The sequence below is a fragment of the Drosophila willistoni genome, assembly GCF_018902025.1.
Source record: "Drosophila willistoni isolate 14030-0811.24 chromosome XL unlocalized genomic scaffold, UCI_dwil_1.1 Seg141, whole genome shotgun sequence".
Taxonomy (NCBI): domain Eukaryota; kingdom Metazoa; phylum Arthropoda; class Insecta; order Diptera; family Drosophilidae; genus Drosophila; species Drosophila willistoni.
The window spans coordinates 14,977,422-15,005,007 of record NW_025814052.1 but is presented as its reverse complement, the minus strand read 5'-3'; the positions used below and the strand labels follow the sequence as shown (position 1 = coordinate 15,005,007).

At 37.2% G+C, this 27,586-nt stretch overlaps 1 protein-coding gene across 5 annotated transcripts in view; it reads left to right on the top strand.

The window, feature by feature from the left end:
* Positions 1-546: 546 nt before the first annotated feature.
* Positions 547-27,586, top strand: part of LOC6638028 (neurobeachin) — a 160,205-nt gene continuing 133,165 nt past the window's right edge. For all 5 annotated transcript variants that reach the window (XM_047011175.1, XM_047011173.1, XM_047011176.1 and 2 more), the window contains exon 1: positions 547-746. In XM_047011175.1, the coding sequence (XP_046867131.1) occupies positions 588-746 (159 nt within the window). In that variant the 5' untranslated portion in view covers positions 547-587. The remainder of the gene's footprint in view (positions 747-27,586) is intronic.

Genomic DNA, 27,586 nt, shown 5'->3' with positions numbered 1-27,586 from the left:
TCCCTCTAAATGTTGCCTGGCAATATTTAATTGTTTATTATGTTACATAGTATATATATATATAGATATTTTAATATATATCATATATAAATATATCTGTCCATACATACATACATATACATATATATCTATATGTATATGTACCTATATTTTGTGTCCATATGTGTGTGCGTGTGTATGTGTGTTTTATTGTGCATTCCATCCATTAATTCGTATATAACTTGAATAACAACAACAAAAATATTTCAAAAATATACCAACAATAACAAAAACACATTGCAAAAAACGAAAAAAAATTAAAAAACGAAAAACAAATCAAAGCAAAACAAAAACTAAATTGAACCAAATTTTTCTAATACATCCCAACTACCTATATATATATGTAATATATATATTACCTACATATATACACATATATATAAATATATATAAATTAATCAATCAATCTATCAATTAAAACGTCAATAACTATAAAAAAATACAACACAAACAACAAACCAAAAACCCAAAAAAAAAAAACCAAACAAACTTAACTTAAACCGAAAACGGAAAAATAAAAACTTCACAAAAACTTCAACGCAAACAAAATGGCGGACATCATGCGTCCGCCGTTTAGTGAGATCAAACGGCCGGATGAGATTGTCAGAATGACAACCGCCGATAACTTGAAATTTGCCGTCCTCATCGGCCTAATCGAGGTGGGCCAGGTGACCAATCGTGAGGTGGTCAATACTGTGTTACATTTGGTAAGTACCCATATGAATAACTACTTACTATGGTCCAATCAATGACTCTACAATTACAATTATCATTACAATTACATTTAAGTTGGCAGCAATTACATGCCTGATTGCATTTGACCCTTTTTTGCGCCGTCTACCAGTGTCGCCATGTTTTCTTCGTTCCTCTTCGAGTGGCTGAAATTTGTATTAAATATTCATGGGACTTGGCACAATATGTGTTAAGGACACATCGACATTGAAATACCCTATAATATGGATAACTTCTCCAATGTCCAAGCTAGTTGAAGGGTTTCCCTTCTCTGACGCAAAGTAGCATGTTTGGCGAGAACTCGTTGTGAAAATCAATTTTCGAGTTTTAGGGAGTTGACTTATTGATTGATTTGTCTTAAGGTTGACTTGGTGAAAACTCTGGGACAAAGGTAACGATTGTTAAAGTTCTCTGTCAGTCAGGTAAAATGGGTTTTTATTTGCCAACAATAAATACTCTTTGAGAGTGTAAATAAGTTGTAAAGTATCTACATAAATTCTTGTTGTTTTTCTAAATTTTGTATACGTTTTTTTTCTTCCTACGTTGTAGTTATCAGCCAAGCGAATAGGTGATAAAAATAATGGAGAGGGAGAGAGAGAGACAGTTGAGCTGATTAAATTGAAAATCCAATCCAACTTCATTTAGCCAACTTAAGAGGCAACTTAACCTATACTCATGCACACACATTGATGGAATTTTATTAGACAACTGACAAAGTGACGTCTGCTCCACCAGCCGAAACCCCGTCCAATCTCTCACCCAATAGCATCCCTCTTAACTCATTAGCACAAAATTAACATTTCAAGCAAAACCACAACTTGGGTATAGGCCTCTTCCAGCATCACCTAGATGCGGGGGAAAAAGGGCAATGTGGGAAGGTGGTGACAACACAAAAAAAAAAAATAAGATAGAGATAGGCAAACTCGGAGGAAAAGCGTGGGAGAGAGGGAGAGAGAGAGAGAGTGAGAGTATGTCAAAAAATCTGGCCCTGTGTCTGGGCTGTGATTAGATCAAAAGACAAGCTCAAGACAATGGGGTGGCACACACAAACACACACACAGTCACCCACCTATATACACACATACATCCATCTACACATATTCCATTATTAGAAAACATTATTATGATTATTACAACATATTTTCTTATTTAAATTTTCTATATACATTTTTATACACATTTTTATTTGATTTTTTTTATGGAGCTTAATGAAAACATGACACCGTCGCTCATCATTACAAAAATGGGGCGGATGGGTAAAAGAATGCTGGAGAAGAAGGAACCAGAATCATGAAGAAGAAGTAGAGGCAAGAAGGCTGGGTTTGGTTGGGTCCTTGGGTGGGTGGAAGCATAAGAAATTGAAAAGAAATTGAATTGAAGTTCGTCAACTGTCGTCATTATCATCAACATCAACGTCATCATCATCATCATCATCATCGTAGTCGTTGTCGACGTTGCCGTTACCCTTAGTTGTTACCATCGCATTCTCTCTCTTTCTCTGCCTCTCGCTGTTTAGCTTTGATAAGATAAGGCAACACACCGGCTGATATATTGTAGATACCGGCAGGTGATACATACATATATGCATGTGTATATCTACATATACATATGTACCTACCTACCCACCTTTTTACCTACCCACCTACATAATATTAGGAAGAGAAATTGTAGGTATGCGTCGCCTACCACCCTACAGTGCTTTTTATTTCTTATTTCTCACTTCTTTCTTTTTTTCATTATTTTCGTATGCCACGATCTTTGATAAGCGTGAAAAAATGTGTTGACGTGTTTCTATGCGACAACGTTCCCAAATGGTTGAATTGGTAAATAAGGTAAAAAAGAAAAAAAATCAAATGTGCAATGAAACCATACCGAAAAGCATATGGTTTAAGCAAGTAGGAATCTGTCTGCTATTTCTTGACGGAAAATCTCATCAAATTTGACCAACCTGAAAAGTACTCTCTCTTTAGCAACAATTAGCAATTAGTTGTAATTTTCTCAGCGATTGGGGACGGAATTCTAACTTGAAAGTATTCCTTTTCCTCGTCAGTCACGTGTCACATGCTTCCCATCAAGATAAGCCCCAATAACTCTTTCCCAAATTCAAATCTTTAAAGTTTGGCGACAAGAAACGCAAACTGGCACCATCTAGTGAGGAAGCCTGCCTGGCTATGGGCCACTCGACTCTCGTAAAGAACATGCTAACAAAACCCGGCCCATGGTCATTTTGTTATGACTTCCTAAAGGAGCACCTACGTATTACTGCTAATCAGCAGAACAGAACAATTTTTAAAAACATACATTCGCCTGCTCACATTTCACCCAGTGTATTTTTCGTACATATCTGGATATCCTGTTCTAGGCGTTTTCACAATTTCTTTATTGATTTCTTCTTTTTTTTTTTTGGCTAAAGTGGGGAATAAGGACGACAAAGAGGAGAAGGAAATGAAAGCAATATACAAAAAGTTATGGCTGTCGATTGATTAATGATTATTGCGTATTATGACATTGGGTTCATTTGGATTTAGCATTAATGTTTTCAAGAGAGATAATGGTATAATCAATATTTTGCATATTTAATAAAATTCGGCATGGTAAAAAACAAGGCAAAGCAACATACTTTATACAATATACAATAAATTCCTCTCTCTTGGGACTTGTTCCCCAGTCCCGCGATTAATGTTCAGATAACTTTAGTTTATTTTGGTCTGTTTTCTGTTGTGCCTCGTCTAAGGGTTGAAAGTTTAAGTATCTAGTCAACATCTACTGTCAAAAATGTGTCGCTTATGTCTCTTAAAAGGCTGATGCATGTTTTCCCTGTAAACGGATACAAGTGAAACGCATTGAAATTAGTTTCCGGTTTCTTTTTTTCTCTTGCCGCGTCCCTGTTATTATCTTGCTGCGAATTGGAATTCCTTGAATGTCTTTTTAATCTGGTTTGATTTCCTGCTTTTGTCTGGCTTTATAAATTCTTTGATCATTTGCTAGTTACCCGGCGACCTTTCAACTTTAATTATCGTTTCGACCGATAGCAACTGTCTCTGTCGCTCTTTTATCGGTTGTATTTTTCGTTTTTTCCTGAGTACCCCTTGCTCCTTGCACACTGTTGTTGTTTGGGGGTCACTCTCCATGTTGGCTTAATCGGTCATTGGGCTTGTTATACAGCTCAATTATGTCCATTTTGCCATGTGGCGCACCCTTGAGCTCTGCTCCTCCTTCCAACTCCCAAAACTTCCTGCTTCCTTCTCTTAATCTTTCTTAGTCTCGCTCTCCATCTCCATCTCTCTCTCTGTCTCTCTCTCTCGCTCTTCACATAGTGCTGTGTCACGTGCAGAACTGGCTGGCAGGCAGGCAAAGCCTTTTAATCGATTTGCCTTCGTCTCCTTTGGTTCGCTACTAAAAATAAACGTTTAATGCAAATCGCTTTTTCTTTGCCAAAGAAGACAACAACAACAATAAAAATAACGATTTTAAAACTCAGTGCAAAATGAAGGAGAAACCTTTCCTTGCCCGCTCACACACACACTTACATAGATATATGTACACAAGAAAGAGGGCACCTCACTTCAGTTTACTATGACTTGCGTTTATGTATGTTTGCCTAGCCACAAAAATTGGGAGCTTCTCCCCACCAAAAGGCCAAACAGAGAACGAATCTTTCGAGTGTGTGTGTGTGTGTGTGTGTATTTTTGTCTATGAGAGACGGCACAGGGGCGGAATGGTTAACAATGCAATGAGCCAACTAACCAAACATTCGTTTTATCCGTACTTCGATAAATCCATCCATCTATAAATGTCTCTGATAAGGAGTACAAGCAAAAATGATATATGCTTGTTGTTGATTTTTAGGCTCCAAAAACTGATTAATTAAATTGTAGCTAATGGAAGAAAGTCATTATTGAAAATGAATGAAAAATGAATAGGAATCGGAAATGGGACCAAAATAATGTATATCCAATCAATCGAACGAACCTCTTTATGGGTCCCTCTTGTTTAGTTTAAGATAGAAATAAATGATTTAAAATCGTTTTCAAGTTGAAACAAAGTCAGTGAGCGAGTGTAAGAAAACTAAATTGGGCTTGCCACTAGCAAACGCTAGTGTTGGATAATACTAAAACAACTACGCAAGTGGTTTGAGTTGTCATATTTTTCCTCATCTTTCTAATTACATCCCTAAAGGATCTGCAAGCAAAGTATGGACGTGTTTTTGTTTGTTCTATGTTTATCCATAATTATAATGACTTTATTTTGAAGATAAACATTTAGATAAAAAATATGGAAGGGGGCATGGGTGGGGAATATATGGAGTGAATTTGGGGATGGCTTAACTCACTTCATATGCGCATACACATGTACATATACTCCGAGGCCGGTTCTTCTATTACCCACCTCCCCCTTTTCTTACTATTTCCTATTGCTCGCTTTGGCTGATAAAGTCATTGAGCACTAACAGACTTGGCGCAAGAGAGAAAAGGAGAGGCAAAAAAATGGATGAACGGTACTACAGAGAAGAAGGGAGAGGGAACTCTTCTTCAACTAAATAATGTACGAACATACTTTGCTACTTTTACTTAATTTAATTAACGGCCGTGTAGCCACGCAACGATGGACATTCAACCCACCCCCGCACCGGCACCCGCCCATTCCACTTAAGTACCACCACCACCACTACCTGACATCAATGTCGACGCCTGTCAGCTGTTCCAAGTGTCAGAGAGGAAACAATGAAGATAGGCCTCTTCTTATATTGTTGGCATCCTGACGAAGGACAAACAACGGCAGGCAATGTCAGGAATAGTAGGGAATGAGACAAAAACCGAATGAGATGGGCTGCCGGGTAGGGCCGAAGGGGGCGTGGGCCCAGAGAAGAAGGTTGGTATTTAGATGGCGGCCACATAACAGCAGCAAACTAAATGCCAAAGTCACATAAGAATGGGGCGAAATGCACAGACACACACACACAAACACAACGAGAAAGAGCGTGAGGGAGATTCGCTCTAGAAAGAGAGAAAGTAAAATGATAAAGAATGACAAGAAAAAAAAGAAGCTAGAAAAAATAAAGCCTAGACAACAACAAGAGAAAAGCTTCTGCTGGAATGGGATAGGAAGGAATGGGTGGGTGAACGTGTCAAAATAGGCTCAGGAAAATCAGGAAAAGCCGACGCCGTTGCCGTTGCCGTTGCTGAACGCAAAAGCGAAACGAAACGAAATGAAACGTCACAAAATTTGCTTCTTCTTTTTATTTTGGGTTGAGGTGGTACTGATTGTGGTGGTGGTGGTGGAGATGGTGCTGTTGTCGAGGGGAGTGGCGCGAGTGGTAAGCAACAACAAGAAGAATTACATTAATACAAAAACAAAACACAGGGATGTGCTAACTTCTTTCTCTCTTTCGCCCTCGCCTTGCTCTCTCTGTGTGTGTGTGTGTGTGTGTTTGCCAACCCTAAATGGAAAATTAAACAACAACAAAACGTCGACGCGGCAAAGGCAGAAAACGGCGTCAGGCTGTCGCTCCTTTTGCTTTTTTGCTTTGCTTTTGCTTTCTAAATGCTGCTTTCGGGAATGAAAACGCTGCAATGGTGGAATCGTTGAAATGTGTGCGTGGGAATGGCGAAGGAATCGTAGAGTGGAATGGGTCAAATTTCTAGTGCCCCAATTGTCAACCTTTTCTCTAAATACACTAACCAAAAAAACGTCCATATATAGAAATATATATGCTTCTTCGATCGGTTAACAAACTGTTTTGTTGTACTCTTTGAAAGCGACAAAGAATTTACCCAAAATTTTAAGCTTATCCAAATTCGGATATACTCAATGGGTTTATCTAATATTGGATTTTAAGTTATGTTCAACATTTTTATTGACCTCAATGTTTGCAATTACTGTTACTATTATCTCTCTTTCTTTTAAACCATTTCTTCTATTCATTCTAACTTTGAAGAAATTATCGAAATGTATGTATTATATCAAGAATTTCTTACTAGAAACCATTAGAAAGATGAAGTTAAAGAAAGATCTTGTATATTTACTACGAAGAAGCTGCTCTTGAGACCGTTTGATTCGTTTTGTTTGTCGGTATGGTCACCATCATCATCATCATCCTCCCCTCATCATTATCATCATCGTCATCATCGTTGTCGTCGCCTATCCAGCCTGGAGAACATGCAGAAAACACGAAACGAAGACACGACAACCGCAAGAGATTTAACGACCAATAAAGAACAACGCAATGTTATTTAAGGTCGATGCTGAAGGGATTCAAAATGGTACGGGATTCTCGCATGCGCCCATTTCATGGCAACAACGACGGCGACTACGATGACGATGACTACCAGATGGGAATAAGGATGGGGGAAGATGGAACTGAAACTGCTCTAGATGAGGGGGCGCCGAGAAATGGGTTTCGGCGGTTGCGGCGGACGACATTTTGTGTAACCGGTAGCCATTTCAACGGCTGTTTGATTGCGTAGGGAGTGGAGGCATTTCTGGGTAGGGGGAGAGGCGTGACACATTTATGGCGACATTTTGTAATGCATCGTGGGCAAACTGATGTGTCTCCCTGTGAGTGTGTGTGTTCTGCTCATCGACTTAATACCCACTATTCTTCCCCATTTTTCCCACTGTGGCAACGCAATAAAACCATTTCTTCTCTCAAGGATCTTTTACTTTTCGCGAATCTATCCATTTTGTTTCTTTTGCTTCTTATGGACAGTAATTTAATTTTCCTGACCCGACCATGTGGTTTCTAACTCCCGGTTTAAGTGCTTTGCCATCTGATCGTTGATCGTTGATCGCTGATCGTCCTGACCCAGTCTCAATGGGTGAGCATGGTAGGGGCCATTGACCACGAACGTCAGCTTTGAGTTGCCTCTCAGCAACTGTGCCGCAACAACTCGTGGAGCCTCGTGACGTGATAAAGAAAAATCGATAAAATTCAATTGGGAGGCACAACAAGAGCAGGGTGGCAAATGTTTTTATGACTGGCACTTGGTTTTTGGGATTGGGCCTCAATTTGGACGATGTGTGAAGCAAAAAAAGAGAAAATAAACCCCGCTTCAATTTTTGCTCTTGTATGGGATTTTGTTTGATTTTTTTCCAGTTTCTTTGCTTGGGTTTTCATTTATTTATACCAAAATGTTGGCAAGTATGAAAATATATTGTGGGTTTTGTGCGTTTCGTTCAATTTATGTGCATATCCCCAACACGAAGGCGTTGACAAGGCACCAGAAAATAGAACTACAGCAAGGTCAGGTCAATAGCTTCCATTTCGCTGTCTTCTGTTTCTTCATCCCATGATTTTTCTATGTGGGTTGTTAACTAATCCCCGCATGTCTGTGATTGCTTGCGAGAGATGCTCAAGAAGGGTTGCTCTGCTCTGCTCTGCTTTGCTCACTGAAGACGTTGTCAACCCACCAGCTAAGGGAAACTAGACCCCTGCAAAGTAGAATCTTCAATCTGTTTTTGGGCCAAACGCCCAGTGAGGCAGCAACTCATTCATTCATCCCCTCAATCTTTGCAGACTCTTTCTTTGAGACACATTAGATGTCATTTGGCGCCATAAACAAAAAGTAGACCACAAAAAAAATAGGAGGGTTGTCTGAACAATTTGAAAGCGTCGCTGATTTTTGCTTTTTGCTTTTTCGGGTTTTCTAAGGGCTTTATAAAAAGCGAACAAAAAGCGATTGAACTAATCAACATGAAATAATATTCTATCTCGTGGTATCATTTAACACACAAAACAACAAAACTTCGACATACTTATTTTTACACACGACTACGATGATTCTGTTAATAATAATATTTTCTTTAAATCATTGCAACTCTCTGACAAAATTTATATTTGTTCTAAGAACTAAACACTAACTTATTGATTGATGAACTTTAAAAGCATTAATTTTGTGCTTGAATTCTGCTTATGTCAAATTTATTTAGTCCATTTAAGCTTCCGTTGCACTTCAAGTTGATAAATGAGCTCAATAGAAACGAAACAATTTATTCTTCAATTAGTGTGGCTGCAGTGCATTATGAAGCCAAAGGCCAGAAGTCGGCAAAAAGAAAATCCCAAGCAATTCCAATTGATTGTCGTCTAATTCATACATTTGATGTGGCTCTAAAATACAGTTGGAAAACAGGAAAGAACCGCAATTCGTTATACACACACACACGGACGCACACACAGAGACACTTACATCTGTATACACACATGGCGACTCGGTTCGCGTTCGCTTTTTTTGGCAAATAAAATGCAAACATAAATGCGAACAGAAAACGTTATTGAGCCCAAATAAAACGCGAAAATCTTGCCAATTGAGTCAAAGAAGATACGCGAAAACACACCAAGATTAAGGGAGTGACAGAGGAGGGAGGTGGTAAAGAACGACGACAGAAAGAGCGCGAAGGAAGTACAGAAAGAAATACCATATAGAGTTAGACATAATAATTGAGAGAGAAAGCTGGATTTAAAACCAAAACCTTGAAATAGGCAGCAAGGACACGCGGGACTTGGGCATGGCCATTTGCGTTTAGCCAGAATTGCGTTGCCAGGATTTAATGATGACACAGCCGACAGCCGGCAGTCGACAGCATCGTTTCACTGCCCCATTAAAAAACGGAAAATTGTGCCTTTTCCGTTATTTTTTTTATTCTTTATACATATACAGCATTATAGCTTCATATATATGTATGTATTTGAATGTATACAAACAGAAATATAAATCCAGAAAGAAAAAAACAACATGAGATGAAATTAAATCAATCAAAAATCTAGATTTTTTCAGGGGCAGAGGTAAAACGAAACTCTGTATTTATATGAATGCTAAAAAACATGGAATATTTGTATACTGTATAAATATGAAATAAGAAAGAAATCTATAAACTAGCAAAAGTATGCAACACAAAATTCTCTATAATAAATTCATAGCAAGGACATAAAAAGGACACACACAAGCGCATACACAAACAACAACAACTACAACGTGTGTCTCTAGAGATGTGCAGGTCTCATATGGCTATGGGATATCATAATATAGCCATGTCATATCATTTATAATTTATACAACTTTAATGAACAACATTAATATGCGAAATATGACAAGGCAAGGGTCCGCATGGTCCTTCTCTCAACGCCCATCCAACCACCCACTTATCCACCCACACATGTACCGCAGCCACAACAACAACAGCAAGAACAACTCCAGAGTAGGAAGAAAGGAAAAAAAAAATAATATGAAAGGGATACTCGACAACACTTTTGGGATAACATTGTAAATTTAATAATAAGCCACAGGCAACCAAACAAGAACCAGAACTAAGGCAAAAAACAAAACCAACCAACCAGCCAGTCAACCAGCCAACCAGCCCGCCATCCCGACCATCCACATTCCATTTACCAACGCATTGGTTAAGCCAACTAACTGAAGGACTAACCAAAGCACTACCATAAAAACAAAACTAATTTCGTTGTAAAATCAAATATGAACGCGCATACCTACTACTATTGCATAGTGCATAATTTATTTCCAAGGGCTTTGTGCCCTACAAATTTGTTGCAAAAAAGGCCAAAAAAAATATAAATCCAAAAAGAGCAAACAACAATTTTTTCAACTAAAAAAAGTGTTTGAATTCAGGGAAAAAAAGAGAAAACAAAAACAGAGGTCCAGAGTGGGGAGAAGATGAAATGAGTTACTGTGGGTATTAGTAGGGATTAGCCTTTCGCAAGTGGAATTGGAATCGGAGTTCTGTGTGTGTATGTTTCTCTCTTTCTTTTTTGCTCCACATAGGAGTTTCGATTTAGGGACTTGTTAACGTAACAATTTTTGAGCAAATGTGCCTACAAAATGCCCAGTTAAACTCAATTATCCGACTCAGACACAAACCAAAACATATACAGACAGATTGACAGAGAAAGACAGAGAGAGAAAAACCAAAAATGAGGTGCAAGTTATATCCGACTACAACTCGTGGGCTAATCCGTTATTAACTAAAGACTTTATTATTTTTTTTTCGTTTTGAAAAACCGTTTTGACAAAAAATGTTTAAAAGTCTAGAGAATCATATAGAACTGAATTCAAACTGTATTTAAATCTACTACAAAAAGATTTCCGAAAACGCCTTTAATTTGTACAGGATATTCATAGTGTGTGTGTGTGTGTGGGCTTTAATGTAAAAAAATTTGACGGTACCAATTGCCAGGTTAGGCCAGCGAGCCGGCTAGAAGGCCCAACTTGCTCATTTCTGATGACCCTTTGTATACGCCATTTGACAATCAATATATCCGTTGTATATTTCCGTTTGTCAGCTGGCGACACATACACCCAACACCAAAACACGCGCACACACACAGACATAAAAAAGGTGTGTTGCCTTGTTCATGCTCTGTTATGGAAACCTCGAGGGGTTGGTTGGTTGGCCCAACATTGTCGCCGTTTTTGTGGTTGCAAAGGGCGAGCCGGACTCCTGGACAAAGCAACACCCCATGCTCCATATACATACATACATACATACATATGTTTGTATGTATAAAGTATATCGCGTGTGTATATTTATATACATATGTATGTGTATCATCTGGCTTAGTAATATGGCTCGGTATTAATATCTGAGAGCTGCATTTGCAGTCATTTTTGTCCAGTCGCCTGTCGTCGTCCATCGCCAGTTGAGTTGAGTCAGCTGTTGTCCATTGGCTTTTAATAGTTGTGTTGTTGTTGCTGTTAGGTTAGTTGGTTGGTTTTGAAAGTGGGTTGGCATTGGGGCTACAACTGGGGCTGGGGTCGAAAACTCATTTACGCTTTATCCTTTTACCAAGCAACATTCATGCCATTGTCCAGTGGACAATGGACAGGCGCAATTCATTGTATTCAATGCCTCAACGCTTTTCCAACAAAACCCAAGCAAAATAAAGCAACACGAATGAACAAAACACAAAAAAAGAAAAACAACAATAACAATACAGAAGAAAACACGCAAAATAAAATTCAAATTGATGATGAAACAAGAATTTTCTGTATACACTATACTTCTAACCTACGTCAAATTTTAGAAAAGAAACAGTTGAACAAATGATTTGTTAATTAAATCAATAGTTCAAATGTTAGAGCAAATGGCTAAAACAAAAATTTCTATCAAGCGATTGAAACGAATCGATATTTAAAATAACCGTTACCTTGAGGCGAACTTGATGGGATAATCTTTTCCTATTAAGTAAGGGAGACCATAGAAATATATCGAGGCAAAACTTATAGATTTAAAGAAGTATTAAAATAAATTTACATGCTCCCAAAAGCTAAAAACTCGAATTCTAAACTCTTTTGTCACATTTCCAAATGTCATCTTTGATTATTTTCGGGAAATAGCATATGTATATATAGTTATACCTTTCTTACAGACAGAGTATAAAATGGAAAGAATAACTGAATACTGAACAGAAAAAAAAGGTGTACAATTCAGTCATATTTTTTCCTTTTGGGTTTTTGTGCTTGTATCCTATCCATTTGCAGTTGTTGTCGTTGTTTGTGGTTAGTTTTTTCTATGCTGCGCTTCACTTGCTTCTAATGGGCTTGTCTGTCTGCCTTTCAGTCTAGCTGCCTGTCTTCCACTCTCTCTCTCTCTCTCCCTCTGTCCTGTATCCCTCTGTATCTGTATATGGGTCCGTCTGTCAGCTTCAGGACACAAACTGTTGCATTTCTCCTCTTTATTCTCATCCTACGTTTTGATTTTTTTTTACCGCATATCTGACGCATCGAAAAGTAGGTAATGGAAAAAATTTCAAATAAAATGATAAATATGTACGAACAAAATGATGAAACAACTTTCAAATTACTTAAACGACTTCAAACTCTTGTCAACTTATTTGTTAATTGTCTGTTTTTAGTTTCGAAACCTTTTCTCCCTCACACTTCTGTTCCATTTAAAGTTTTTGTTTCAGTTTTAAGCTGGCTAATTGTTGTTGTTATTTATAATAAACATAACAAGACCAACAAAGGTCGCAACATCGTTGACATTGTCCGTTCGTTCGTTCGTTCGTTTGCTATAGTATTAATTACAAAGTTTTTACTGAAGAGGGTTAAACGGCAGCATAATAAACAATTTTCACTTTAATTTTAAAGCAATTAACACTTTTCTTCTATTTTCTAAAGTTTTCTTCATTATGTAATATTACATAATGCACACAGGTGTAGTGCAGGCAATCTGTAAAAAAAGTTTCTTTTGTGATTACTGGCATGAAAATGTCTACTGTAAATATTTAATGAGGCGATTGTAGAAATGGTGTTTCATCAAAAGCAGATTGCTTGCGAACAACCAATTCATACACGTAATTAAAAATATACTCGAAGAAAAACATCAAAAGTTTATTAAATAATGAATATATTATTGTATTCCGCTGAAAAATTACAATATCGAAAATTTTTTGAAAATTGTGCGGAAAATTTCTCAACAAATATCTGCCTGAAAACTATTTAATTTATAACGTATTAGTATTAGTCAGTAATCTATTCAATGATTAGGTAATAAAATAGTATGTTTGAGAACAGAAGTACAAATGGTTCTCATCGAGGTAATGAAAGAAACGGTTAAACGAAGAAAAGAATGAAGAGATGTAAGTCCTTGAAGGAACTTCAAAAAAAGAATTGGTGTAACGTTCATTTCCATCTAAATGTGATTGAAAGTCTGTCCCTGGTATCCTGTCATTTGAAAAGGGAAAATGAAAGTAATATAAAGATAGGTGGATTAACTTTAGTCTCATTTTATCGCTTTGTCATGCTGTCTGCTAAATCTGACGTATGTCATTTATTGTCCCGTTGCTCCATCATCTTATGACTTCTTTTGGATATATGGATATGTACATATATATTTTTTTACGCATCTTGTTTTGTTGTTTTCGTATACTTTTTGTCGCTGCCGCTGGTAGCGCACTTAAAAAGCAATTTAGTCTAATTACATTAAGTATAACAGGGCCAACTGAACTGAAAGTTGTGCGTGTGTCAATAAACAAACGACAAAGTACTCAAATATATAAAAGACGGGGAGAAAAAAAATGTTGCGCTTTTAGGCCATAATTACCTGAGAACTTTCTCTTGGGCCTCTCTAGTTCTTTCTGCTTATTCTCCTTATTCTCCTCTTGGGCTGTGTTGCCCATATTTTTGTTCCTGTTGTTGTTTGAGCATCTTTTGCTGCTTTTGCCTTATGGCCATTGCTGCTTGTTGGAGCTTCACTTCCGTTTCCGTTTTATGGGCGTATGGCTGCCTGTGTGTGTATATGTATGTATATATGTATATATATATATATATATATATATATATGTATGTGAGTTTGAGAGTGTGTATACTGATGTCCTTTGGCTATGCTAGCTCTCTGCTGCTCTTCTGTTTCTGTTTCTTCATTATTACACATTATTATTACTCTGTGCCCACTTTTCCCTACTTTTCCTGTGTTTTCAGTAAATAAATCAGCGAGCCAAGTAACTTTTTCTTTTGCCACCACAAACAGACACAACATACAAGAAGGAGGACTGGCGTAGAAGAGATACGGGCTGCTGCTAGGGGAAGGGGAAGGGTCTCTGTGTGTGCGTGTGTGCCTTTCCGTTGCACTTTTTCTCTGTTGATTGGATAATTGTAATGAGCTTAGGTCTCGCTCTCTCCGTGTTTGCCAATTAAAATGATAGCATATGAAAATTGAATTAGGTATTCTATTCTGGAAGCCACTCGAAACAATATTGGTCCAACGTTTACCCTGTTCTATTTTTAATCTTTAACATGAAAGCGATATAGTGGCTTTAAGTTATTAAAAATATGTACATGAGTAGTACCGACAAACAAAATTAATCGAATGCGCGATTATCAGACATAATTGATCAAAGAATAATAAAAACAATACATTTTCGGGAACATATGTATGTTTAATCATGCCATCACTACGAATGATAAAGCCCAATCTATGGTTGTACTAAAATTTTCCGTACTTTAGTTTTCTTAATTTTGGGTATGTATTGTTCCATATTTAAAATGCCTGAGCTAGTACTTCAAGATCTGGGCATCTGAGTCCAAGCATACTCAAATTTCAGAATTTTTACATACATATGTACATATGTACGTGTTCTTAATGGAATTGTGGTAGTGGTTTCATTTTAACGATGCTGGCAAAGAGTATAAAAGTTGACGCAGTAAAGTATGCAATACATTTGATGCACGTTTCTGCGCCAATTTTCTGTGTGTGTGTGTGTATGTATATTTATTTGATTTACACAAAATTGTAAAATTGCGAGACAAAAAAGGAATTGAAAAGAAAAACTGGCAAATAAATCAAATGAAATTTTCTACAACAATTCTCTTTCTCTTTCTTTCTACATACACACACACACACACACAGACGTAGTCACACAGACAGAACCCTATAGCTTGTTCTTGTTTAAAGAAAAAAACAAAAGCCCACAAGTCATGTAAGCAGAAAGAAAAACAATGTCTGTCAGTTCTTCTCTTTCTTTAACTGTAATGCTCTCTCTTGCTCGTATGTGTGTGCGCGTCTTTTTATATTTATTTAACTTTTGTGTGTGTCTGTGTGAGTGTGTTGTCAAATAAAATACAATGAAAGCTAATTCAATGCGCCACTTTTTACATCCCTCCTTCTTCCTATCCTTCTCTCTTTCTTTCTGTCTCTATCGCTTTGTTTCTCCGTTGTTAAATTATCCTCAACATCAGCCAAAGGAGTCAACACACAGGAAAACCAACATTTGACCCCAAAAAAATATAACAAATTCAATTATCAAATATGTATGCTGCTTCCAGCAATGTCACTCCTATAAAGATGATTTGTGTTATTATTTCCACATACTTTTTTGTTTTCGTTTCACTCTTGTCGTACATACATACATATACAAATATACGTTAGACGCCTCCGGACTCTACAATTGAAAATCAAAAGAAAAACATAAAAAACTGTTGAGACAAAAAACGACAACAAGAAATTCGATTTCATTTCTCTGGAACAGGAATCTTATTGGGTTTCTTTTGTGATATCTACGTAGGGTTTTTGCCTGGAATTTAAGGTATGATAGTTCAGTGCTTGAGAAATTGTTTTATCCTGCACAACATCGTGATGGATAAACTGATTTGTTTAAGAGTAGAATTATATTTGCATAGGTACATTGTCATAATATCATCATTTTTCTTGTATGCCCTCATAACTAGTTCATAAATTAAAAGAAAAAAAAACGATTTAGACCCAATCAGATGTATGATGCTAAACTCTTTCTTTTTGGATTAAAGAAATATTGGCCAAACTTTTTCTTTCCCTGTGAAAATAACCAACCAGTCAACCCAGGCATCCGTTCTATTTCTGTCCCTTCAGTATTATCCAAAAGATATATGTATCTATCGTATATCTATGTATATTTATCGTATGCAAATCAAGTCTTGTGCAATATTAATGAGCATTGCCGCTTCAAAAGAAACATTCAAAAATAAAACTTTAAGTTACGAAAGAAAAAAAGAGTTGGAGGAGTGGATAGAAGAGTGTGTGTGTGGATTAAAATGCCAATAAAAACATATGGAGAGAGAGTAGCTTTGTTATGCCGCATTTCGGATACCCTTCGATAGCCCAAATAAAAACCTGTTAACTGATTCCTTCTGTGTTATATATGTATGTATGCATATTTTTCCAAATGAAATTTCGATTCTTTGGTGATATATAATACACGAAGCTTCTTCATGTGCAAACTACAAAAACAAAAAAATGTTAAGGAAACTTTTTCGTGTTTTTGTTTTTAATCCCAATCAAAGAAGAGCCCAACACTTGAAATGTGGGCGTGGCAAGCGACTAGGTAGTGTGTGCATATACCTACGTATATTGTATGAGTGACTGTGTGTGTGTGTGTGTGCTGTGTGTGTGAGGAAGGGGATACACCAGCCAAGCGATTTGCATATAAATGATTACGGAAATAAAAAAGGAAGTTGAAAATAGACACAGAGACGACGTTCTCGTTGTTGGCGTTGCCAAATAAGATGTCATTGAAGGCAAGCGAGGAGGTGTAGGAAAACGAGAAGGGGCAACAAACAAAAAGCGCAAAAAAAACTCAAACACAGACACACACACTCAAACAATTATATATGTATATAGAAAGGAAACGCCACGCATTTCGTTTACATCTTTTGCAACATTTCTGCCAAAATATTTTTGTTGCACTGCAAAGAGACTGAAAAAGATACATGGCAAAAGCGGTAGAGAGAGAGAGAGAGTGAGCAAAAGGCAAAGAAGCGAGAAAGAGACAGTTGAAACTATTCGACTTAGTTGGCTAGCTGCCTGCCCGCATAAGTGCGCTATGAAAAATATTTTTTAGACCAAGCCATAAAATATTGCAGACGGAATTTGCAGGGCAAAGTTATACACCAATAGATGACTCTGAGATGAAAGAGATAGACATACATATATACTTGCTGTCTAAAGAATATACATATATGAAAGAATATCTTAAGGAAACGCTTACCTGTTAAAAAAAAAACCCACAAAAGTTAAAAAGTTGTAAAGGGGCAGTTTAGTTGACTTTCTTTAAACTTTCGTTTGTTTTGAGACTAGAAAAATAAAATTTAAAATCAACAATATTAAAATAATATCAATAATAGCAAAAATTCATAGCTCTAACTTGGATCTGAAACTGAAATCTTAAACTAGTTCTCCTAACTAATTGCTGCCTTAGTTGTTGGTATCATTCATTGGAATTGGAAACAACAATGGGAGCAACAAGCAAGCAGAAGTGGCAGCAGCAACAACAACACAATATATGTATGTACAACCAAAGAGCAAGCAAGCAAAAAAAAAAAACTACACAACATTGACATTGATGAATGGTTGTGAGAAATGATAGATTGATAGATGGCCACGTGCTTGCAGCTGCCTGAATTGAAATGGAATCAGAGCTTTAGTTTCTATTGAGCTTGAATTGATAATGAGGCATATTCTTCTTCTTTTTGTTGTTTCTTATGATGATGGCGGCTTAATTAATTTTCACTAGACACTCTCTCGTCTGATGGGCCACGCCCACTAATTAAACTTTCTTCTTACACGAAAAAAAGGAATAAGAGAAAAAAGGAGTTTTCCCAGCTTTCCTTCTCTATCTGAACTAATTTGAAAATGTTGAAATGCCTGATGGAATGAAGCTAGGTGACGACGACGACTACGACGACTGACTAACTGATATATTGCTGCCTGCTGCTGCTACCCTCAAAATGTTGAAGAAGATGGCAAACTTTTAATTACCAAGCAGCAAGAAGGCGACGTCAACTGATGTCGGCGACGGCAATGAATTGACGCCATCGCCCATAGTCAGAGGCATAGCCATAGCCATTGCCATAGCCAGAGCCTTTCAATTACACTGAGTCATGGCCAAAGGCGTTCAAAGTCCAAGTTGAAAAACCACAGCCCAACAGCCCCAAACAGCCAGTCAGTTGTTTTTCAATGTGGCCAAAACTTATTGTGGGACCCACAAAAGGTGAAGCAAGCAACCAACCAAAACAAAAAAAAAAAAAAACCCAAAAATAGAACAAAAAAGAAAAGTTTTTGCTCGCTAAAATAGGAAATGGCATCGACCAAATGTGTATCCTCTGTTTTGTGTTGTAGATACCATAAAAGCTCTAAATCTTTGCTCAAAAATTCGAATATGCCTCACTTAGTACCTTTTAGTCTTTAAAGAAAATTTCAGTACCTTTTTTTTATGTTTGGCCTAGGCCAAAGTTATTTGCTTTAGTTAGTTGAGAAAAGCCAAGGCAACAATCTCTCCCTGTTTTGTCCATTCTTCTTCCAGCTAGATGATGGTGAGCATGAATCCAAAATGAAGCTCCCAAGTGGCTAGCCGCATTTATTGTCGTGCTCTAACTTGACTTTATACAGACACACACCAACATACATACATACTATTATGTATACATATATACTAAAAATACACTTAACGAAATCATAACAATCGCATGCAAATATATTCCTCGTATTTGAATTATATTGAATTTACAGTTTTGCTTAAAATTGAAATATGCTAAAAGCATAAGCACAATAATTAGTTGATAAATTGCCTAACAAATACTTCAATAAGAAAGTTGAAAATTTTCTCCAAGTGTATGTTAAACTGAAAGTGCAGTACTTTTATTTGCCCAAAATTAGGAGGAATTCGGAGGAAGCAAACCAACAACGACCAAAGCAAGAGCCAAAGCTGTTCAAAATTCAATATGGCAAGCCCTCAGAAGGTGTAAACGAAAATAGTAGAAGGCCAAGTGCCCCAAAACTGAGAAGGCAGCCAACACAAATCATAAGCTCGACTGCTTTTTCGTCTATTCGTGCTGTTGCCGCCGCTGCTGCTGCCATTGCTGCACCCATTCATATGCAACAAGAACAACCCCAAAAGCAGGAAGCACAAGAGTCGCGGACACGCGCCATACGGGCCAACTTTCTTGTGTAAGGGACAAGAAGAGCAGCAGCAGCAGCAGAAGCAGCGGCAGCTGTAGCTGTAACAGCAGCAAATTGGAAATTTTATGCTCTTCCCTGTGTTTTGTACGTGAGGGGCATGGGCTATTTTTTCCTTTTTTTTTATTTTTCATTTTATTTCGGAGGGCGGTTGATTTTCCTTTTTTTTTTTTATTTTTTGTTGTAATATAACGAAAAGAACGAACTTTTCGCAGTATAAAATTGTAAATATATCGCTGTGTGAGTGAATAAATGAGTGGGCACGGGAGATAAGCTTCTGGAACCAACCCAAGTCAAAAGGATGAATTATATTAAAGCCTTGACACCACTTCAAGAAAGTGGTCTAAGCGCCCAAAGAAGATATACGCCATTTGATATAGCTTTTCAAATTTTACAACCTAAATTGGACATTTTGAACGTATAATATGAAAGCTAATAAAAACTGAAGAGATTTGTATAATTACGCTAGAAATCCACATTAAGGTATATAGAATTCTAATAAAATATTTAAAAAAGTTTCATATGAAAATATACGATTTGAAGTAGATTAAAACAAAACTTGTTGTCAAAATATTGAATATTGGATTGAATAAAAGATACAACGTTTTTAGATCTTTGTATACATACATAATTATACATAATTTGGTTGTTATGGCATTGGCATATGGCTAGATGCTTTATTGATTCCCATATTCTTTTGTGTAGGGTATAAAATAAGGTCTTGAACGGTCATCGTTTTGGTATATCTGTAAAGTTAATTTATTATGCACTCTATCGTTTCGGTTGCTTCAACCCTGTTTGCAAGTTGGAACCAGTGCTGTTCCCCTCTAAAAAGTAATTGAATTTTCTATGCATGGAGCAAGCAAACTTGAACTCTGTCAAAAGTTATGATAAAGTTGAAATCAAAAAAAAGGGAAATTTATCTGTTAGTCCTTTGCTCTGTTCGTTGTCTGTCTCATCGTCTCTCACTGTCATTCTAGTTCTTAATCTAACTGATGGCTTGTTGTTTTTCCTAATAAATTATTAAAAGCAAAAAAACAAAAAATGGTTGGGGAGTCGGAAAAGGTTACCCTTCTTTAATGTGTCCATTGAGGGAAATGTTTTTAGTTTCACTTTAATTCTATTCCAAAACGAAGCTGTCATGTGTGCAAGGATTTAAACCGGAAAAAAAGAAACCTGTTGCTAAAATATTTAAATTGTCGTAAAGTAACAATAAAAAGCAAAAAATATCCTGAGTGTGGGCGAAAAAAAGCAGAAATTTTATATAGCATACGCACAGGCGACTGGGGCTGCTTTCCATAAATATTCAATACAATTTGTCAGGTGCCTTTGTGCAAAGTGAAAAGGTAGGGCTGGCCAACAACAGTCATTAGGCAACTCCCCAGTGTCTTTTTACCTCTGCACACACACACACACACTAACTTTTGTGGAGTGAGTGAAGGACGACGGGGTAGAAATGAAGGAGAGCTAGCTGGTAGCCCTAAACCCTATAACCCTAGCTATGGAGTCTTTGCATGTTAGTTTTTAAATAATTTATTGCTTTTCAAGCTTGTCCAAGTTTGTCTCTTAATATTTTCGTTTTTTCTTTCTCCACACCCTTAAACTTCCTTTTTCTTTATGTGTGTGTGTGCTCTTTAGTGTCTGTGTGCGTTGGCCTGACTTTGCCTATAGAATTTCATTAAGAATTTAAATCAAGTTAACTCTGTAAAATCTGACTCGGTCAGGCAAAAGTGTCCACATTTTAGAAACACACAAGAAAGGGAGTGGAGAACAAAAAAAATAAAAAATAACAGACACAAGAGCTATGTATGTGATACTTCTTAAAGTGATTTCAGCGTGTTATCAACAATATTACATTTCCGATAGTTTTATTTAATAATTAAAATATTCAAAATTTATGGTTTAAGTTCGTTAACGCTGTTAACGTGAATTAAATAACTAAACACTTCAGATTATAAGTAGATTATCCATTTTGTAAATCAGGCTAAATTTTCCACGATATAGTATTTACCGTTATGCTTCTCCACTCTGTCTATTCACCGTGTGTTTATTTTCTCAGCACGATTCAAGGGAGGTGAAAATTGGGATTCGATTGCTGGTATCCTTTTGGGTGTTGACTTCAGCTAAAGGACTTTTGATAATGTTTATTATATATAGTTTTCAATAATCTTTTGTCAAGTCTATAAAAGAAAAAGCTTCTTTTTTAATTGGTTTTTTAACTTGCATTTTAAGCTGGTCACATAATGTAGGAAAACCCATCAAAAGGACAAAAACAAAAAAAAAAGTTGAAAATATTTTCAATGTGTGGGAAATATGTTGAATTCTGACTGCGCACATTTGTATGTGTACTTGAGTTTTCAACCGAATTCCCTCATCATTTCGGACATCCTGCTTTCTTCTTTTGTCTTTACGCATACATGTTAACTAACCACAAAGCTTAAATCTAGAACTGTGTAAGATGCACACACACACACACAAACGCAAACATAATACCCAGTTTATAGAAAACTAATACACTAACCGGACGTCGGTGAGATGGTTGGGAGAGGGAATGAGAATCAAAGTTAGTTTTGTTTTGACCCGCCAACCAATATATGAATGTATATGTTTATGCATACGTATATTTCGTGTATAAGTTAGTCGCATATGTATCCATGTAGTAGCTAGCCGGGAGGCAAGTAGAGTTGGTAGAGAGTAGGCGTGGTTTGACATTAGTTTACAACAGTTATGTTGTGGCTGCTGCACACTCAACTTTGCATACATACATATACATACATATAAATATATATATATATAGATGAAGGAATCGGATACGAGGCGTAACCTTAAAGTTGACGATCTAAAGTTGGCAGCCTTTAATCAATACACAGCTTATGACCAGGAGAAGTAAAAGTCATTAAAGATAACTGAAAATATATGTGACTCAAAAATGTTGTTCATGCACATCCCAAGTAAATGTATGTATAAAATGCTAATATGCTTCTTAAAACGATACTTTATTTATTCGAGTTTTTGTGCATTATGTTTGATAAGCCCTCGTTTGTGCGCATACTTAGAAATCACCGTTGCACTCGCACATTCTATTTGGAATGTTCAATATAAAAGACAGACAGAATGAGAAAGACCGAGAGAATGAGAGAGAGAGGAAAACAAGTGCTGGGTTGCCAACATATTTTCAATTACTAATCTACAACTTTTGCAATTTCTATTTGCATAACAATAACTGAAAGTACTTGCATTTTGTGTGGAAGAACAACTAGGCGGGAGGATGGCGTAAGAAGAGCGAGACAAGAGGGCATGAAGGTAAAGAGCTCGATGGAATAATTGTATTGTACTTTTGTGGTATGCTCAGGTCGTTAATTAAATTGTACCTACATTCGGTATTCGTATAAGTTTATTGGAGTTTAAGCCATGCTTTTCCTTTGATCCTACAAAGAAAGAAAGTTTATTTCGCATTTTCTTTCGTTGCAGCCAGGAGAAATATGTAGCAAAATAAATGAATTTTTAGGATGAAAGATAAACTAAGTTTGAAATTGTTATTTAATGTGAAAATATGAGGACTCAACTTACTCAAAAGAGATTAAGCTCGTAAAACTAATAAACAACAATTTGCTGTTAAAGCTTTAAATTATTATTTGTATTTGTATGTAACTAATTTTAGTTAATAAATCCATTATTTCTGCATCTTCTCTTTCTAGGTGAGTCTCCTAATGATTTTACACTTTCCTAGTTTGCCAACACTATGTGAACAGCAACCTTGACATGGTCTAAACCGTCGTTCCTTATCAAAACTATTCACTAAGTAAGCGAATGAAAATCAATAAAAACTCTCTTTCTCTCTGTATAAGTTTGTGTGCCCCAAAAAGTAGGCAAGCTTTAGAGCAGCTCAAGTAATCAGTCTGAGAGAATTCTGAGTGCCCTCCACGATGATGATGAAGCATTAAAACGGGTTGACGAAAGTGTAACGAAATGAATTTTTGCAACAAAAATACAATCAAAGTAGGCGTGCAACAAAAATCATAAAGAGAAAATGGAAGAAAGAGAAAGCACGTGAAATTAGTCATTTATGTAAAAAGTGTTGAAGGGTGTGATGAGGGGAGAAGGCGAAGAAAATGTAAAGAGTAGGTAAGGCGCTTGCTCGCTTGTGTGTGTGTGTCTGTTTGTAAGTGTGGGTGATGGGACCACGGCTGTTGCACATTCTCATCGCATGCAATTGGAACATGAAGGGGTCGTCCCTTTACCCTATTGTGTTTGCCATTGAACACGCACATTGAATGGGTGTAACTGTCTTTAAATATATATACACACTTATACATACATACGAGAGTGTGTGTGTGTGTGTGTACAAGAGCTAAGCTGAACAATGGATTCTATAGAGAGACAGACACCTCGTGCTCACTCGCATCGTTCTAAATGTGCATGGCGACCGGGCCAGGGCAACATTTGTCGCTCCTGTTGTTGTTGTAATTGTTGCAATCGAGCGTAGTTGAACAAAAGCTACGCTCACACAACACACCCACTCACATGCACTCACATCTATTCAAACACACTCACACTAATGCATATAGTCACGCAGAGCTTCATACACGCATACGCACACGCTCACAAGAATATACAAACACTCACTACTTAGTAAGATGCTTTATAACACAAGATGTTTTATACACACACTCACATAGAACTTGGTTTAATTTGAGGTCGTGAAATTTTATCGATATATTTACCTAACATGAATAGCTTTAAGAATTTGTGGCAAACGGAGCTATTTATTATGTAAGGGTGTTTTATAGATATGTTTGTTACGCAAACTTCAGATATAAAATGAGAAACTTTAGTTAGTAATAGTAAATTTTTTTATGGTTGCTTTCCATGTATTTAAAGGGACATAGATCTTCATAATAATCATAGTTTGAAAATGTTATCAAATTTATTCCCAAATTTTATGTTTGTCTTCGATCAATGATTAATGAAACAATGCAGATATTTATACAAAATAGCAAAGAATATTTCTAGCATGCCGTAGTGCATCAAAGCTGTAGTATTGGTTGATAAAATTCTATGTAGACGGTGCATTTCGCTTTTTAAATCGTTTACTGTGTTAGAGAGTGAAGGCATTAGAGACATGTGCAATGCAATCGACTTGAATAGGTAACTTGCATGGATGGTCTTATGTGGTTGGTATGTTGAGTTGTACACCCTACTCCCCTCTTTTTACGTAATACACAAGCAAACATAATTTACACGCCAATATAATGTTGTTTACACTTATCTCTTATCTCTTTCACTCAGTCACACATGTACACCCAAGGAAAGTGTGTGTGTGTGTGTGGGTTGGCGTGTGAAAATAAAAATGAGGTCAATAGCAGGTAGATTATCAAATAACTATTACATAGCTATATACATAGAAAGACATTGCGGCTAAGACGAAGGAGTATGATGAAAGGCGTATTGCTATGCCTTAGCTCTCATCCACTTTTAGCCACTTCGGGTTTGCAAGGTGTGAAGCCTCACAAATTGCACCCGATGCTAGTATGTTAGTGTGGTGGTGCCCATGTATGTGCCGCATTTTCACATTTCAACAAATTCTGTGTATGAAGCGGGGCTTGTGCTGGTGCTGTCCCTGGGTTTGGGGTTGGGGTGAAACGTACATGCTCAAGACGTCATAAGCTCGTTGGCTTGGCTGGTTCGCCTCGCTTGGGTATTTAGGCAAGTGGAGTGGTTCGGCTTATGCGGTTAGCAATCAACGTCAACGACCCCTCACCTACCATTTCATCCCCATCCCCATCCGTTACATTCGCTTTCACGTTCTCTTTTGTAATAAAACTCTCAATTTGCGTGTGGCATGCGTGAAGGTCAATTTATCGCCTAATGGCGTGTTTGAACAATGGGGTTAAAGAAGCAAACAACGATATGACTATGGAGCCAACTTTGGGGCGTTGAATAGGAATTAAAGGGTCTATGTACATACGATTACACCCAGTCTAGTCAAATTGATGCTAATTTGCCTATAAAACAAAAACGTTTCGCGATAATATTGTTTTTTTTTTTGCTTCTTTAGAATATAACTTTTGATAACTTAGAATTCTTTAATTTAATTGTATCTTCAACGGATATAACTCTAGTTGTCGATAGATTTCAAGATTAGTATAAAAACCTTTTGGTTAATACATAGTTTCAACAGTTTCTGAGCAAATGTAGCTGGATGTAGTGAATAAAACCATGACGAAATTCTATGCACATATGCTTCATTCTGGCTAATCTAGTTAACCAGCAGAACAATCCATTTAAGTAATTAGACCGACAGACAGGCCAGAAACCAAATCGCTATCCAACTCGGGCCACTGCACACGGGTTTCACGAGTTCGAGTTTGAAGTTCTCAGGTCTCTCTCTGTCTCACTTTCTTCCCGTCCTGCCTCTGCGATAAAAGGATTCTCTATGCTTCTATCCGGCTCCTTGCTTTGGGGCTCATGTCCGGCATTCAAGCAGCTTAAACTCTTATCCATGAGTGTGAGTATGAGTAGGTGAAATGACTGACCCCAGCAAACGTAGATATAACCATAACCAAGTTAGCAACATCCTTGTTCCGGTTATAGAAATGCGTTTAAGCTAAAAGCTAGCCAAAAGAATTTAGCTTTCACCCTTTTTTTCCTATACCATTTTACCTGAAATTCCGGACTGCCAAAAACAAATACAAAAAACGGACAGAGCAAACAACAGCCGTAGCAGCAGCAGCCAAAGGCCCAGGAAGAAGGTGAAGAAGCTCAAGATGAATGACAGCAAAATAAAGAAAAAGAGGGAGAGAACGCGCAAGTGAAAGAAAGAGAAAGATGAGGGAAAACTTATTGTTTGGCAAAGCGTGAAATGCTTACGAGCGAATGACGATGGCGACTTGAGAGGCAAAAACCAGCAGCAGTAGCAGCAGCAACCATCGTAAAAAGATTTGGGTCCTAGCGAAAACCTTATCCGCTTTACTTCTCTCTCTCTCGCTGGCCTTCTTTTTTCCTGTCTTCCTCTGCACAATTGTAAAGAAAATGTTATTAAGGATTTTCTATGCCATAACAAAAAGGCATACTAAAAAATATGTCCTGGGCGAGTGGCGCATTAAGCACTTGACATATACACACGGTTTTCGGTCTACATGGCATTTGCCAACTTTGCCATCCTGGCGACAAACCCTCTCCCCGTCGAACCGATTCTCTTCGCCTCGATTTCACCCCTTTGGCATCAACATTCTCATTCACTGGCTGAAAGATGGGAAGGGGTTAGACATTATGCTTAGTTCTCAGTGGCGGTGTCCGGATGGGTCCTAGGTCCTGGCGGCCATCATCGTCAGTCAGAATGTTGACAAGTCGATGATTTGTACACATGTATGTGCATGTTGAGTGTGTGTGTTTACCCAGTCTGTGTGTTTGTGTGTGTGTGTGTGTATGTGTTCAAGACTCAACCAACAAACATTAGTCCAACTCAAAAGCCCCGAATTGTGAGCGACCAAAAAGTGACGCAGTCAAGCAAAAGGCTCTCGTTGCACTTAAACAGAATGACTAACTGACGAGCAGACTGACTAGTTGACTGCATAAAAAAGTAAGATATTGATTATGTTTTATCAATATCATTTGATAAGGTAAAGCAAGCAATTGATTATGAATGCAAATATCAATTCAAATTGAAAAAGTAAAAGATATCAAAAGTTCTTATAATTTCTTGTCTTCATTTGTCATTTTGTTACGAATGGGGTTATATATTCAAACCAAAATTATTGCACCCTGTTCGCAAGGGTATAAAAAAGTGTAACATACTTTAATGGCGAGAGCAACAACGTATCGATTTATCAATTTAAAAACAAATCTTAAACCATTTTAGGTTCAATTGCTTTACAATTGGATATGACTTTAAGATTTATAATATTTATTTTCAACCAAAAGCAGAAGTGCGATATGAGCGAGAGAGCAGACGGGCGCCCCTGACATGCAAACAGACAGGCGAGTAGACAAATGGACAGGCTAAGTGTTGAGTCGAAACGAAAGATGGTGCAAAGATGTGGAACTGAAAGGATGTTTAAGGGCGGAGAATGTAACTGAAGCTCAACGTTGTGCAATGTGCAATTGCATAAGCGTGAATTAAAACAAGAAAACAGGAAAAAAAGTTTTCTTGAAAATGTTGAGAAAAGAAGAAAATCAACGGTGAAATATAATAAAGAAAGGCGTTGAGAAAAGTCACTCCAGGCGCAGGCAAAGTTGCACCACGTTGAAGCATCTTTTTCACTCCCAGAGTTGATTTACGCATATGCCGGCATGCTGTGAGCGATCCTGCTCCTGCCACTGCTGCTGGTGTTCCTTCTTTAATTGAATGTGTATATATAGGTATGTGTATATA